Source organism: Barbus barbus (assembly GCF_936440315.1).
Source record: "Barbus barbus genome assembly, chromosome: 5".
In the NCBI taxonomy this organism is placed as follows: Eukaryota; Metazoa; Chordata; class Actinopteri; order Cypriniformes; family Cyprinidae; genus Barbus; species Barbus barbus.
Window position 1 is genome coordinate 16,785,764 of NC_136733.1, and position 15,431 is coordinate 16,801,194.

Here is a 15,431-nt window from a genome sequence, read left to right on the forward strand (position 1 = left end):
ATGGGTGGGTTCAAACAAAAGGAGCTATCTTCTAAGTTGTGAATCAGATCCAGATGAAAATATCTGTAAATAAAAGCTGAAATGTTAATCTCTCATCTCATATTCATCTTTTGATGTTAAACCCAAATGTTTTCCGTCTACAGCAAAAATAAAGGAATTGGCCTCACTGTTCCAATACTTTTGGAGGGCACTGTATATGTAAGTGCTGGGCAACGATTACATTTTTTATGCGCAAAATTCAATAATGAAATAGTAGCAGTTAAATTATTTCTTGTAAATCTCAACTTAAACATTAATGTGATCAAATTAAATTTAAAATCAAAGCTATTTGCCACTGCCAGGGCATTAACATTTTGTTTAGAAGTTATGCTAAAGAGTCCAGAGCCTCGATCATAACATCATTACAGGCACCTTCCGAGTAGAGACCTGCACTCCCGCGGGACTACCGCGGGACCCAATACTGAGCAACAGAGTGCAGCGCGGGACACTAGAGGCCCTATCATACAACCGGCGCAATGCGGCGCCAGGTGCGACACAAGTGTTTTTTCGCTAGTTTCAGCGCAAAGCAGTTATAATTTTCAGGTCCTGCACTACGTTGTTTAAATAGCAAATGCATTTGCGCTCATTTGTGTGCTCATGGGCGTGCTGGTCTGAAAACGAGGTGTGTTCAGGCGCATTGCTGGCATGTTGCTATTTTGAGACTATTGAAATAAACTGCGCCATTGACCAACCAAAACCTGGTCTAAAGTCAATGGCGCAGAATTTTTGTTATTTAAAGAGCGCGTTAGTAATTTGCGCCTATGGGCGGGTCCACAACGTACGTACACACTCTGCTTATTACACACACAGGAACATGCATCAGCACACAAACATGCCAACACAACATGCCAAATATTAAAAAGTAAAAAATTACAATGTAAAAGATTATTATTGTGTAGGCTACATAAATATAAAAATGCCTACATGTCATAATGGATAGTCATTGCATGTATCAGAATCTGAGATGCGTTCAGTCTTTGCGCTTGCCGTGTACATAGCGAATCCGCCACGGCGCGAGCACAACTGGCTCTTAAAGGGAATGGGAGATGAGGCTTTGATTGGTTTATTGCAGGTTATGCCCAAAACACACCCATTACTCATTAAGAGAATAGGGACAACCCTTTTAGACCATGTGCCGGGCGCCGACCGTTTTTCCCGTCATTAAACTAGCAAAAGTTGATTCGGACACGCCCTAAGTGCATCTGTGCGTTGTGCTTTAGATTAGACCATGCGCTTAGATCTTTAAAATAGGGCCCTTGATGAGCAAGTGTGGCCGGGTAGAGACTCGTGTGTGTGTGTGAGTGTAATGCGGCAGAAAAGAATGATACGTGGGACTCCCACAAATCTAAACATAAAATATCTAAAAACAATACATAAATTGTTATTCATCTATTGCACAAAAGCAACAAGAACAACTAATATGACAAAAATGATTAACGTGCAAGCATAGACAGTTTGTATTTATAACACGTGTTTGCCACATTGAGCAATGTAGACAGTCGCAGATCTGTTGATTTCAGGAAAGCATTGGCCAATCAAAGGTATTTAAGTTAGAATCCACTCACCACTCAAATGTTTTTGCGCAGTGCTGAAAATTGCGTGCTTACAAATCCTCTCATTAACACACAGTGTAGACATTGTGGAAGATTCATTGTGCATATATTCATTGTTATAACAGAGGTAGTGATAATAAAGGGAGCCATGGCATGCACGCAGTAGCCCATGCTTGCTTATCTGTTAAAAACAACAGTGAACAGTGGTTTGTGAATGTTGATGCTTAACCTAAATAATTTTATCGGGATCGTTCATGTGAGCGCTGCTGCAGTCTTACGCCCGTTTCACACCACAAGCGTGAGCGGCACAGAAACGGTGCGTATGCAGAGCAGGAGCAGCGCGTGCCCATTGTGCTTTCATACTGCAGCGTTTGTCGCGGGCAGCTGAACCGCGGCGTGTATACTGCAATACAGATGAGTATCATCATTTCTGTCATATTTTCCAGCGTTCTCCTCCGAACATTGTGTGCCATGTGCTTTGATGTATATATGGCCAGCATACTCTGTGATGCGACAGTGTCCCCCTCCCCTCTGGCCCACACACACACACGTAAATAACATATATTATAGGTAGTTTACACTATAAACTTGAGCCAAGTTTTCAAGATGTGTATACGAAAAAATTGCCGACCCTGTCAGGAAAAGTTATGTCTGACCCTTCTCACATTTTGTATGAGGAATATTCATATTTGCCATCTAACAGAAGGTTTAGAGGTGCATATGCTAGATTGAATTTGCTGTGTCACGTGTATCAGTCTGTAAAATTAATAAATCAGAATTGGGGGTTCAAATAGGCCTCTGGGCTCTGGAAAATAGAAATGACTCACTATTCTAATGCACTGTAGCTTGTGTTTATGTATATACTGTTGTTTTTTGTAGTAAGGTGTGTCTATGTTTAGTAATTAATGTGAATCAATACCAACTCACAATACCTGTCACGGGGCTGACGAGACGTGAGACGTGCGGATCCATTTGCAAAGCTTTATTATGAAACATGGTCAAGACAGGCAGGGTCGAATAACCAGCAAACAGGTATGTTGAGGGCAAGACAGAAGAGTGATCAGTAAACAGGCGTGGTCGACGATCGGCGTACAATATCCAAACAGGGCAAGGCAGAGAGAATAATCCAAGAACTCGGGCAGGAATCAAAACACAGGAAAACTGACTAGAAAACAGGAAAACGCTTGGTATGCAGACTAGGCTAACAATACTCGGCAGTGAGCAAGAGCAAGTCCCAGGCTTAAATAGAGTGATGGTGATTGTGAAATGGTGATCAGGTGTGGGCGAAATAGTGAACAGCTGTGCAAGTCGTCAGTGCAATGGATTGTGGGAAATTGAGTCCAGTGTGCTGTGTAGTGTAAAAGTCCATGTGGTGAGCGGGTGACCTCTGGTGGCGAGTAAACTGAAGTGCATGGCCAGGATTCGTAACATAGCCCCCCCCCCAAGGAGCGGCTTCTAGACGCTCCGATACAATCAAGGAGGGTGGTGGAGCGGAGGCGGAACAGGGGGAGGGATGGAGGGCCAGATCCCTGCTGAAGTGCAGAGGCCGGGGATCGAGGCAGAGCCGGCAGGGCAGGAAACCAGGGTGGAGCCAGATGGCACAGGAGCCCACCAGGGCGGAGCAGGCGGAACAAGCGAGACCAGAGCCCACCAGGGCGGAACAGGCGAGACCGGAGCCCACCAGAGCGGAGCAGGCGAGACCGGAGCCCACCAGGGCGGAGCAGTGGACCACCATGGCGGAGCAGATGACCACCAGACCCGAGCAGAGGACCACCACAGGGAGGCAGACAGGGCAGGAACCCATGACAGAGACTGGGATCTGGGGAGAACAAGGACAGAAAACACAGAGAGAGCAGAGACAGACAACACGGAGAGAGCCTTCATGGTCTCAGGAGCCGTGGCAGGGCAGGACGGGACCAGAGCGCACATGGGTGGAGCAGGAGACCCCCAGAGCCAGACAGCTGACCACCACCGCAGAGCAGACAGAGCCAGAGCCCACCAGTGTGGAGTAGACAGGGCAGAGGATCTCCACGGTAGAGCAGACTGGTCAGGAAGCCATGGCAGGATCAGGGATCTGGGGAGAACAGAGACAGACACCACAGGGAGAACAGAGACAGACAACACAGAGAGAGTCCCCATGGTCACAGGAGCCGTGACCGGGCAGGTCGAAGGTTCATGGATGGTCTCTATGGCTGTGGCAGGACAGGACGAAGCTTCACAGACGGCCTCCATGGCCGTGATTGGCCAGGACGAGGATTCACAGACGGCCTCCATGGCCGTGACAGGACAGGGCGTGAGTTCACAGACGGCCTCCTTGGCCGTGACAGGGCAGGGCGTGAGTTCACAGACGGCCTCCTTGGCCGTGACAGTGCAGGGCGTGAATTCACAGGTGGCCTCTTTGGGGCGCTCCGGAGGAGCGGGCACTTGAGGGCGCTCCGGGGGAGCGGACACTTGAGGGCGCTCCGGAGGAGTGGACACTTGAGGCTCGGGAACGGCACTCCTGGCCGTGACTTGAGAACTGGATTCGGGATCGGCACTCCTGGCCGTGACATGAGAACTGGATTCTCGGGATTCGGGAGTAGGTGCCACCACTTCGGGAGGTTCTGCAGCAGAAGCCGCCACCTCTGGAGGCACTGGAGCAGACTCGTGAACAGGAGAGACCTCAGGAACAGACTCGTGGACAGGAGAGGCCTCAGGAGCACAGTGTGCAGCCCACACACTCAAAATGGCGACCGCCATAACGGGAAGCACTGAGGTCAGGGGAACAGTCTCTGTAACAGCCAGGGTTGAGGCCCTGGGAATGCCAGCTACTCGCACCGACATCAGTGGTGGGTCCATCATACTGGATATCAGAACTCGAAGGACTGTCCTTGAATCTGTGGTAACAGCCTCTGGCAGTTCGGTGGAGACGTGCTGTGACTCGGGCTGGAGCACTGAGACGTGCTGTGACTCGGGCTGGAGCACTGAGACGTGCTGTGACTCGGGCTGGAGCACTGAGACGTGCTGTGACTCGGGCTGGAGCACTGAGACGTGCTGTGACTCGGGCTGGAGCACTGAGACGTGACGTGCATGACTGAGGAATGACGTGAGCAGACTCTGGCTTGGCAGGCATGACGTGAGCAGACTCTGGCTTGGCAGGCATGACGTGAGCAGACTCTGGCTTGGCAGGCATGACGTGAGCAGACTCTGGCTTGGCAGGCATGACGTGAGCAGACTCTGGCTTGGCAGGCATGACGTGAGCAGACTCTGGCTTGGCAGGCATGACGTGAGCAGACTCTGGCTTGGCAGGCATGACGTGAGCAGACTCTGGCTTGGCAGGCATGACGTGAGCAGACTCTGGCTTGGCATAGGCTGGGACTCGACTTGGCTCTTTGACATAGGCTGGGACTCGACTTGGTTCTTTGACATAGGCTGGGACTCGACTTGGCTCTCTACAAGCAGTAGTGACGCTATGAGGTGGTTATGGTTGCCATTTTGTGAGCGTGCTCTAGCGCAGCTGTAATCAAACAATTGGGTGCGGTGTCTTTTTCCTCCGCGACCCCCACAGTGAATGTTGAACCAACAGTACACAGAACATACTCCAGAAAATGACTCGGTGATAAATGAGGAGCCTTATTAATTATTTTAGCTTTCAATGGCTGATTAAGTCCATCGCAAAAAAAATCTATTAGCATACAATCCGGTAAATCTGAGCCATTAGCCAAAGCCAAATATTCAGCGATGTAACGCTCTAGTGATCGTGTACCCTGCTTAAGGGCCAATAATAGGATAGCTGCATCCATACCTGACCGATGTTCGTCGGAAAAGCTGCTGGGTCCTTGTTGTGCCGAGTATTCTGTCACGGGGCTGACGAGACGTGAGGATCCATTTGCAAAGCTTTATTATGAAACATGGTCAAGACAGGCAGGGTTGAATAACCAGCAAACAGGTATGTTGAGGGCAAGACAGAAGAGTGGTCAGTAAACCGGCGTGGTCGACGATCGGCGTACAATATCCAAACAGGGCAAGGCAGAGAGAATAATCCAAGAACTCGGGCAGGAATCAAAACACAGGAAAACTGACTAGAAAACAGGAAAACGCTTGGTATGCAGACTAGGCTAACAATACTCGGCGGTGAGCAAGAGCAAGTCCCAGGCTTAAATAGAGTGATGGTGATTGTGAAATGGTGATCAGGTGTGGGCGAAATAGTGAACAGCTGTGCAAGTCGTCAGTGCAATGGATTGTGGGAAATTGAGTCCAGTGTGCTGTGTAGTGTAAAAGTCCATGTGGTGAGCGGGTGACCTCTGGTGGCGAGTAAACTGAAGTGCATGGCCAGGATTCGTAATAATACCAACAAAAGGTAGTTCTTTTATAAAACAAAGAAAACAAACATGATGCGCTTTCTGCCGTCTTGAACAGGAGCGCTTCACAAAAATGAACCGAAGCTGAGCGAATACATGCCTCACAGACATGATAAATATATCTATAGAAAGCTTTAAATTATCACTTAACGAAATAAAAAAAATTTGACTCTTATTATAATCTTATTATAATCTTAACCATAATCAATAAAGATGCATTTCTCTCTAAAGGCCCGTCTAATGAGGAGACGGTGAGTCAGGATCAGCAACTTCATCCTTGCGACACAGACTCAGAAAACATTAGTTTATTAGTAAATAATTCAAATATCTCCTTACTATTTCCCGCAGACACATTCATGGTTATGTTTGCTGGGGTTTTGCAGCAAGCTTTAGCCTATTGCATGCATTTGAACGCAGAACAATTCCGCTGCGCTGACGTCATTTTCACTCGCTGCTGCTGCGGGACACTAAACACCATCGAGCTGCTCTCAGTCGCGGCACGATCTCGTGTTGTCTCCACCAGCGCGGCAATTTTTTCATCACTAATCGATAGACGTCTACAATATAAAATAAGGAGAAACCCAAAACAGGCCCGATGCCCGGCCCGCCTCTGAACTATGACGTGGAAATTGGCCTGAAGCCCGGCCCTAGAGGCGTAAAAAAGTCGGGGCCCGTGGGGCCCGGGCCGAAATGCAGGGCTCTACTAATTAATACTGATTTCCCTATAAAAATGTTTCCCCCTAATATTTAACCATTGACTATAGCCATTCAACTTTACATTATAATTAAGAGCTATCAATTTGAACATTTATTGGACTTAAAATAAAAATAACTTCTAGTTAACTTAAAACAATCTTCACATAATCCATTATAATAAATGTCATATTTAGCTACCTCAGCAGAAAATACAGAAATTAAATAAAGTTATCAGACACCAAATTCTAAACTAAATACAGAAGAATTCTTAAAACTATAAAAGTTATTGATTTCCTCTTTTTTTCTTTTGTTCTTGATGAACAGACATCACAGCAGCTGGTTATTAGGTTGTTTTGGCTGCTATAGTAAAGTAAAAGGTAAAGTCGTGACGTATTGTCAAGTATGGTGACCCATACTCGAAATTGGTGCTCTGCGTTTAACCCATCCAAGTGCACACACACAGCAGTGAGTAGTGAACAAATGCACACACACACACACACACACACACGCACACACCGTGAACACACACCCAGAGCAGTGGGCAGCAGTTGGGGGTTCGGTGCCTTGCTCAAGGGCACCTCAGTCGTGGTATTGAGGGTGGAGAGGGCGCTGTACATTCACTCCCCCCACCTACAATCCCTGCCGGCCGGGGACTCGAACCCGCAACCTTTCGATTACGAGTCCGACTCGCTAACCATTAGGCCACGACTTCCCCACTATTTCTCAGCTGTTGCTGCTAAACGTGATGCGGATCTGACACGCATCGTATTTTCTCTTAGCTCTCATCACCTTTTCTGACCCATTTCAGATCAGACCCATTTCAGTCTCTAGTAATGAGCTGACCAGTTGAATCGGGTGTGTTAGATGAGGGAGACAGTGCTGTGCTGCTCCAGAACAGTTTTGAAAACCATTTAACTCATATATAACATATTACATGCATGCACCGTTTTATGGCAGCTTTAATCGCCTTTTTGGTAACTTCATGACTTAACTGATCACGATATTGCATGCTCGTAGCTTCAATCGCGATTTGATATGAAATGATACAGGCTATGCACCTTTGTGCGTGTATTGAAGATCACGTGCTACGAGCACAGTACAGTTTCCATGCTCGTTTGACTCGCTGAAGTGAAGCTGGAGCGTGCGTCTGAAACGTTTCCTGTTTGATGTACTCGTAAAGACATTATGCGACTTAATAAATGCACTTCTTGTCAAGAAAAAGGATACAGAATTAACAGTTATGAGTGGGGTGGCCAACCCTAGCATTAACAGCGTTAAATAATTTTAACCGTTAAACTGAAAAAATGAATCGCCTGTGTTAACACGCTAATTTTGACAGCACTAATATATATATATATATATATATATATATATATATATATATATATATATGCATACATATTTGAAGAATTCATTTGCAAAAACCGATAACTCCCAACAGTCGTTTTTGGCAAAAGCAGATAACTCCACATTTCATGTTTTAAAGTTAAAAAAACACTCATTTAATCTTTGGAATCTCCTCAGATGACAATGTAGATGCCTGACAAACTTTGTTGTTGTTGTGATCATAATTATGGATGTGATTACACGCAATACACGGAGCTTTCCTTCACCACTGTAACGCGCTGCTTTCGCAAGGATCCATCAAAACGTTTCAGCTTTTAATTTCCTTTTTCGCCCTGAAGAAGATATCACCGGTTCATCAAGTTCGTCGAAATTATCCATCCTCGATCACTTTTAGGCAGCTTTGATGAAACTCCTCTCAGCTAGCACGTCTTTTCAAAGTGAAAGTAGGCTTGTCACCTGACCTGAATGCAGCGTGCTGATTCGCTAAAATGGATTTATCGGCTTCTGTTCAAAAACAACAAGGGCGCTTGTCGGCTTCTGCAGTAAAACGTGAATTTGCGATGCCTTGAAAGTGGACAATACCGGCTTTTTTGACAAAACATGTTTAGGGTTCAGATCCCACTATATGTGGAGAATAATCAGCTCTTTTTTTTAAGTGGTGTTTATCGGTGTTTGCAAATAAACTCTTCATAGATATATTATACACAGAGAGAGAAAAGAGAGAATACTATTCAAGTTTATTGCACGTTTATAGTATTTAAATATTTAAAAGTTTGTGAGCAAAGAAAGACAGGCTCTTATGTCATTCACAGTGCTTAATGGGAGTAGGTGGAGCTTTTTTGGCATGATTTGATTGTTGAAATTCTGATTGGTGGAGATTTCTTTGCAAAATTGAGTAATGTAGTTTTTCATCAGGAATGCATCTGTTAAACAATTAATAAAAAAAATAGCTTGGGCTGATGGCTTCAACAGAAGCATATATGATTCATTAACAACCTCATAGCTCACAGTATGTCTGTCTTCAAGAGTTTAAAAGTTATCATTAAAAATTCTATATAGAAAAAAAGGGATTTTTATTCCAGATCCCAGCTGTTGAACTCTATAGAGCTGATGAATTATGATAAACAGATTGAAAAGTTCCAGTGTTATTGCACTTTGTATCATCACCCTTGGAATACCGTTCAGATTGGAGAACCGTAACTTTTATATACAGAGCTAAAATAGAAATCACCTACAATTAGACGTCTGTCACCACTAATGCATTTATCAGAATAATATTTCACCATTTCCTAAGTGCCAGACCATTCGTCCTTCTGAACAGACATACGTGATGAGAAAGAGGAATGCAGCCATTCATTCATCCAACCCTCGCAAAGGTGCCTTCCAAGATCCATTTCAGAGCACATATTGCTCATATAGTGTCACACAAGGACACATCTGCTCCAACCTTAACATGCACCACAGCCTTTTCAAACGACAGCCTCTATTAAAGAAAACCGCCCTCCCTTTCGCTGACCCCAATTCAACGCACGATTCACCCATCGCCATTTTCCCAGGTCTCCCCGCCGCCGGCCCAACGCTCCCCCTCCCATCAACTCAATTAAAGTTACCTGTCTGTGATCTGCTCTTTCTTTCCATGGAACTGACAGCTTTGAAAGGGTCGTCCTTATTAGCTGCAGATGTACAGGGGTCATGGGCTCACCAGGAGTGTTCGCTCTATGATGCAAGGCAAGGAATGTGTCACATCAACAGTGGAACGACAGGAGGTCACCAACCTGTGCGAACATTACTGAGATGTCAGTGAACGCAACTTTAAGGAACATACTCTGCCCGTTCCATTATGTACATTTTGACCCTGTGATTTGTGGCCGTGGGTGCTTTCTTTTAAATAACATGCAAAAAAAAGGTTATCTGTTCTAAACAGTGGCCTTAAAATGTTTTAGAATATTTAAAGGGATAGTTCACCCAAAATATGAAAATTGTCGTAATTTTCTCAGCTCATGGTGTTCCATTTCTGCATTACTATTATTAAATATTTGGAAGAATGTTGGTAACCAAACAGTTTTTCTTCCAATATATTGACAAAAAATACAATGGATTTCAGTGAAAACTAAAAGAGTTTTCATCTTATCGTTTGCGATATACCAGTACAAATTTAACCATCAATAAGAATTAGTCTTTTCACGATAACAATAAAGCCTAGTTGTTGACATTTCTGTGTGATGTGCGACCGTGTGGAGTGACATGGCGGAAGGTGGACATGAAATTGAGGAGGAATATATTGCTAAACGAGGAGCTCCTTCTACAGTCTGGAATTGGTTTGATCAGGGCCGTACAGTGCAATAAAAATCGGTCTGAGCCTTGAATAAATGTACTACAGTAGTACAGTTTTGCATGTGTATGAGCCTGTTTACAAACCTGTTGTCCAACAAAGGTTTAATTTATTGACATGCTTTTTCTCCAAATTAACTTCATAACATCAGTCGAGTTTTTGAAATAACTTTGTGATCAGACGTGGTTTCATATCACAGAATGAGGCAGAATTCATACTATTTTATAGTATTGTATACAGTAATAAAGGCTATGTCGATTAGCATTGCATTATAAATATACGTTATTCTTATAAAAATGCCCATAATTGCTTGAAGAACACAGATAAACATATATTGTCGCAACTGTATGTTTATTGTCTTCAAGTTTCCTCAGTTAAAATGTTTCTATCTGCATTTTATTCAGCCAAAGCCATACCTTTGTCCATATTTGGGATTTCCTGGTCAGTGCAATTACTTTAGTGATGCATATGTGGAGTTTCTACACAAGGGCGCCCTCTGGCTTCCAGTATGAATTAAATAGTCATTACATTACGTGTGTACTCAGTAATGCTCACAACACCAGGGTAAAAATGGGAAAGATAACGCTTTTATGTACTTTTGTCTCTTTGTGGATGCATAAGATTCCCTTAATTATCGTCATTGATATCATTATTGCAATAAATACCAGTGATGTATATCGCCCGTCCCTACTCCCTGCTCTTATCCATGCTAGTCCATGCTGCATGGATGCGCAGGGAGTTCTTGCCCAGAAGAGAACCACACCGCCAATCCAAACTGTATGCTAATTGTCAGTCATCTTTGACGATAGTGGTCCTGACAGAATAAACCCTAGTCTGTTCATAAACCTTGTATGCGTGTTTAACATCTCATCTTTGGATTGCTTTGTGCAATTGTCAAGAGTTTGATGTGACACATGCTACTTAAACAGAAATGAAGCATTAAACTAGATAAATGGATACTTAATTGAACCCCCAGGCAGTAAATTAACATGCTACTTTTTTAATGAAATGATATTCATTCTCATTATTTGTTTTGCCTGTGGTGTCACTCATATTAGTCGGTACACATTTAAAAGTGTAACATCGAGTTTTATTTGACTGACATATTCCAGCTCCAACTTTTCTCTCTGTTGATTTTCTTTTTTTTTTTAATAATGTGACATGTTCTCGTGTAAACTATGGGCACTAAATACAACTTTCCAACTGAGAAAGCAAAGCCAAAATAAAGCATTTATTTAGAACAAAAGTGCTGCCTGACATCCTCTGAAGATGAAATTGGGGGTTGATCTAACAGCATTTACAATTTTTTTGTTTGTTTTCTGCAATACACCTCCGAACACTCCATCACTTCATGACAGCTAAATTTAGGGTTGTACTGACTATCAGATTGAGTCATACAGATACACAAAAGTTCTACATTTAGAAAAATCAGTGGGCACAATACCACATACATTTTTAGCACATGGGTCAAACCCCCTGGGTGCTTCATTTTTCCCCTCTGTATTTTTATATGCTGTTTTTATTTTACATCATGCTTTTTGTGTTGTCTTTATTTCTAAACATATATGTGTAAGTAAATAGTTTTATTTTGTGTCAGTTGTTTTTCTGCTCTTTCTTCCACCTTGCATGCACACATCTCTCTCTCTCTCTCTGCATGGCTTGGCTGCATGCTGTAAATTGTTCTTGATGGAGTGTAGCTCCCTATACCCAGATACAAAAAGGTAAGTTACTCTTTATTCACTACTTTCCCACTTCCCAAGCAAATTCCCTCTGTCTTTCCTGTCGAAACTTAGTTGATTCACTCCAGCACCCCAGTAACACTGAAAAACACTTGCTAGCTGGAATGTACTCTCTGAAATGTGACAGAAAAGACTACTACTTTTGACCCATTATTGCATCCTTATTTTTACATGGCAGGGACATACATTTCAGTTTTTGAAATTGTTTATTTAAATTTTTTAAACTGTATTATTTTAATACTGAGATTAAAATACTAAAAGTTTGTGTTTTTTTCATTAACCAAATACCTAGGAGGTAATTTACTTTTAGGTAAACTCTCATTTGTATTATTATACACCATATATTACATACAATAAATGCCTATATAACTATGCAGTATTTTTGTGTGAAAACTAGATCTTAGAGTCTCCTTTGTGTGTGTTCCTTGTGTGTCATACCTATATCTGTCCTGTGACACATTTTGTTCTTTACTGTTGGCTTCTTTTCTTTTTGTTGGCTCACTTATTGACAAGACAGATTATTTTCAATTAAGATAAAGTGCTTTCCCATGGGCAGATTTAGGCTTAATGTTTAATAATGGCCTTTTATTAAGTATTTATGTTGAATAGATACATTTATCTCAGGCAGATTCATTTTTGTTACCGTGTAAAGGTACATTTCTCTTTTGAATGGTAATTTTTCACTGTGACGACCATGCATAGTAAGAGACTGCAGAGACTGTATCTCTCTCATTTGTTCTCATGTGGGTGGTTGGGTGTTTATATGCATATGGTCTTCAGTGCAGCACAGAGCCCAGAGTTGTCTGTGGCTGTCTCACCCCCATACATACATTCATGACTTAAGATTGAGATGAATCCACTGGCCACTTTCACATCCATGCGGGCATTAATCTATCTTTGCGTCTGACGCGAAACACAGCAGCAGCCTGTGCGCAACCATAAATCAGGTAGAAAGAGAGTGAAAGTGTGTGTGTGTGTGGTTGGTTAAGGCCTCCTGCCATGCTGTGTTTAACGTAAGCTAACCCTCACAGCTCAGTGTTCAATCTTTCAGTGGGTTATTCGTACATTATTATATACAGTCAATGGCCAAAAATATCGGCACCCTTGGTAAATATGATCAAAGAAGGCTGTGAAAATTAATCTGCATTGTTAATCCTTTTGATCTTTTATTTGAAAAATTCACAAAAATCTAACCTTTCATTGGATAAGAAGAATTTAAAATGGGGGGAAATATCATTATGAAATAAATGTTTATATAATAAAATAATTTTGGGGGGGTGAAATATCTCTTTAAGCATCATTCATATTCATCGCCCAAACGTTGCAAAGGGGTATATAGTTTTGGAAAAAAAATCCAAACTCATTTGTTGACATGTTGCACCACTCAAACAAAAATAGCAATGTTCTGAAAGAGGCCCAGTGTACACTTTTCAAGCTACAAATGGCTATTTGGCCTCTCCACATTAAACTGTTATAATTCAATAGGTCCTGCTTATTGAGATGTTACTCTAGCATTTATTCTCTCACTTCCTCCCTCCCTGTGTTTTTCAAGCCCACCTCCAGCCTGTATTAATGCTTATCCATAATGCATTATGGGCACATGGCTATGCACTATGTGGCTCAATGGCGTTTGGAGCGTGTACAGCTCTCACCCATTGAGAGTCATCTGTGCTGGAACCTCCATCTGCTCTTGTGAAACACACTTGATTTTCGACCAGCCCTTTTCCTTTTACAGAATCTCGCCCCTTTCATTTTTAAGTGCAGACCATCTCCAACAGGATGTTTATCCTGAAAAATAAAGGGATATAATTTGGCAGATGAAACAGATCTGACTGGTTAGCTGTTGATGGGGAGATGGGAAGGGAAATGCCATACTTGGCAGTGTGGCAGCAGTAAGTAAAGCGCTATGAATGATTGGGTACACACCTGGCTTTCACATGCACACGCTGATGCATGCCGCCCATCTCCTTTCACACTGGTCATTTCTCCCGCTTCTCCATAATTATGATCAACCATCCATTCACCAGCAACACTGCAATCGGACGCCCCATAATACGTTTATTGTTAGCTGTGTTCTCAGAAGACAGCCGCTTCTCTGTTTTACGCTTACCCTAAATAGTCGAGGTCAGCTGGGATATTACAAACGCGTGTTAAGGTTACGCCCACTCGCTCCCCTCCAATCAGCTTGCAGGTACCAGAAAGAACTTTGATGAACAGTTTAATTCCTCTGTATTTAACACAACCTTCAGTATCCTATGAGAATGGGGTGCGTCAGCATTGTACCATATTAAATCACACGGCGGCTGTTTTTCTTTATCGATCTGCTTGGAACCTTAGGGCCACAGTTTACCAGACACCCATATGTCACACAGCCCTGAAACGCAAGACAAATTCTGAATTACACCTGGTGCCTGGCTCAACACTGAGTGAAGATAACTCAGTTGTTACTCTCAAAAGCCTAGGTGTTTGACTAATCGAAGGTGTTTAGCTATATTGTAATTGGATTTATGGCACTGGGGAGATGGGAAAACGCATACGTATGTTGAAAGCAAGGTTCAGTTTTGTGCTTGGCCTTATTTTTCGTGAATGGTTGCGTCAGTCATCTTCTATAGTGAAGTGGACCTCAGAGGCTGTTTCAGCCTGCAGCACCTTCAAAGAGAGCGACCATCTGCAGTCTCTGCACGCACACACAAACATACTCGCAAACACAATCACAGAGCCGAGCAGACCTGTGGATCTTGGAAAACTGTTTTGTTGCTCTGATGAGACCGGTGTGCACAGGTCGTTCTGTTATGGGCCAACAGCAGGAGCGAATAATTTAAAGAGAAGAATGAAAGACGAGAAGGATGTCTACATTTTTGACAAGCCTTTGTCGAAGCTGAAGTGTGGCATTTTTTTTCATTGATAAAAACAGTTTCTCCTTGGCCAGTATTATGGTTGAATTGCCAATCAATGTAAAACCCAGGCTGTCTGAATTCCTGTGCTTTTTTGTACTGAATTAGATGAAGACCATACCTCTCAGGGCCTGCAACGGTTGTCACTGGGACAACTCTGTGCCTTATATACCCTCAAAGGTGTATACTAGTGCCTTAAAGTATAGTAATATGTACCCTTAAGGTACTTGCACAAACTGTTTTGAAGTACTAATGGCTCGTTTCCACCGAGCGGTACGGTTCAGTACAGTATGGTATGCAATTATTTCCGTTTCCATTGTCAGAAGTTGTGACTGGTACCAAAATACCAAACCATACCATAAAACGTTTTTGGGACCCTTCTGTTGATGTACCTAGCACAGTAGTCCGGTACCTAAAGGTGGAACCAGACTCACTGCAGAACGTTGATTGGTTGACAGAGAATCATCACTTGCACTGCTACAAGGAGAATG

At 43.1% G+C, this 15,431-nt stretch overlaps 1 protein-coding gene across 2 annotated transcripts in view; it reads left to right on the forward strand.

Moving 5' to 3' along the window:
* LOC306869181 (double C2-like domain-containing protein beta) overlaps positions 1-15,431 on the forward strand; it is a 132,162-nt gene that overhangs the window by 79,029 nt on the left and 37,702 nt on the right. Inside the window, exon 3 of one of the 2 annotated variants that reach the window (XM_079415823.1) lies at positions 12,005-12,028. The exons of the other annotated variant lie outside the window; for it this stretch is intronic. Within the exon in view, the coding sequence (XP_079271949.1) occupies positions 12,005-12,028 (24 nt within the window). The remainder of the gene's footprint in view (positions 1-12,004; positions 12,029-15,431) is intronic. 2 annotated transcript variants of the gene reach the window in all.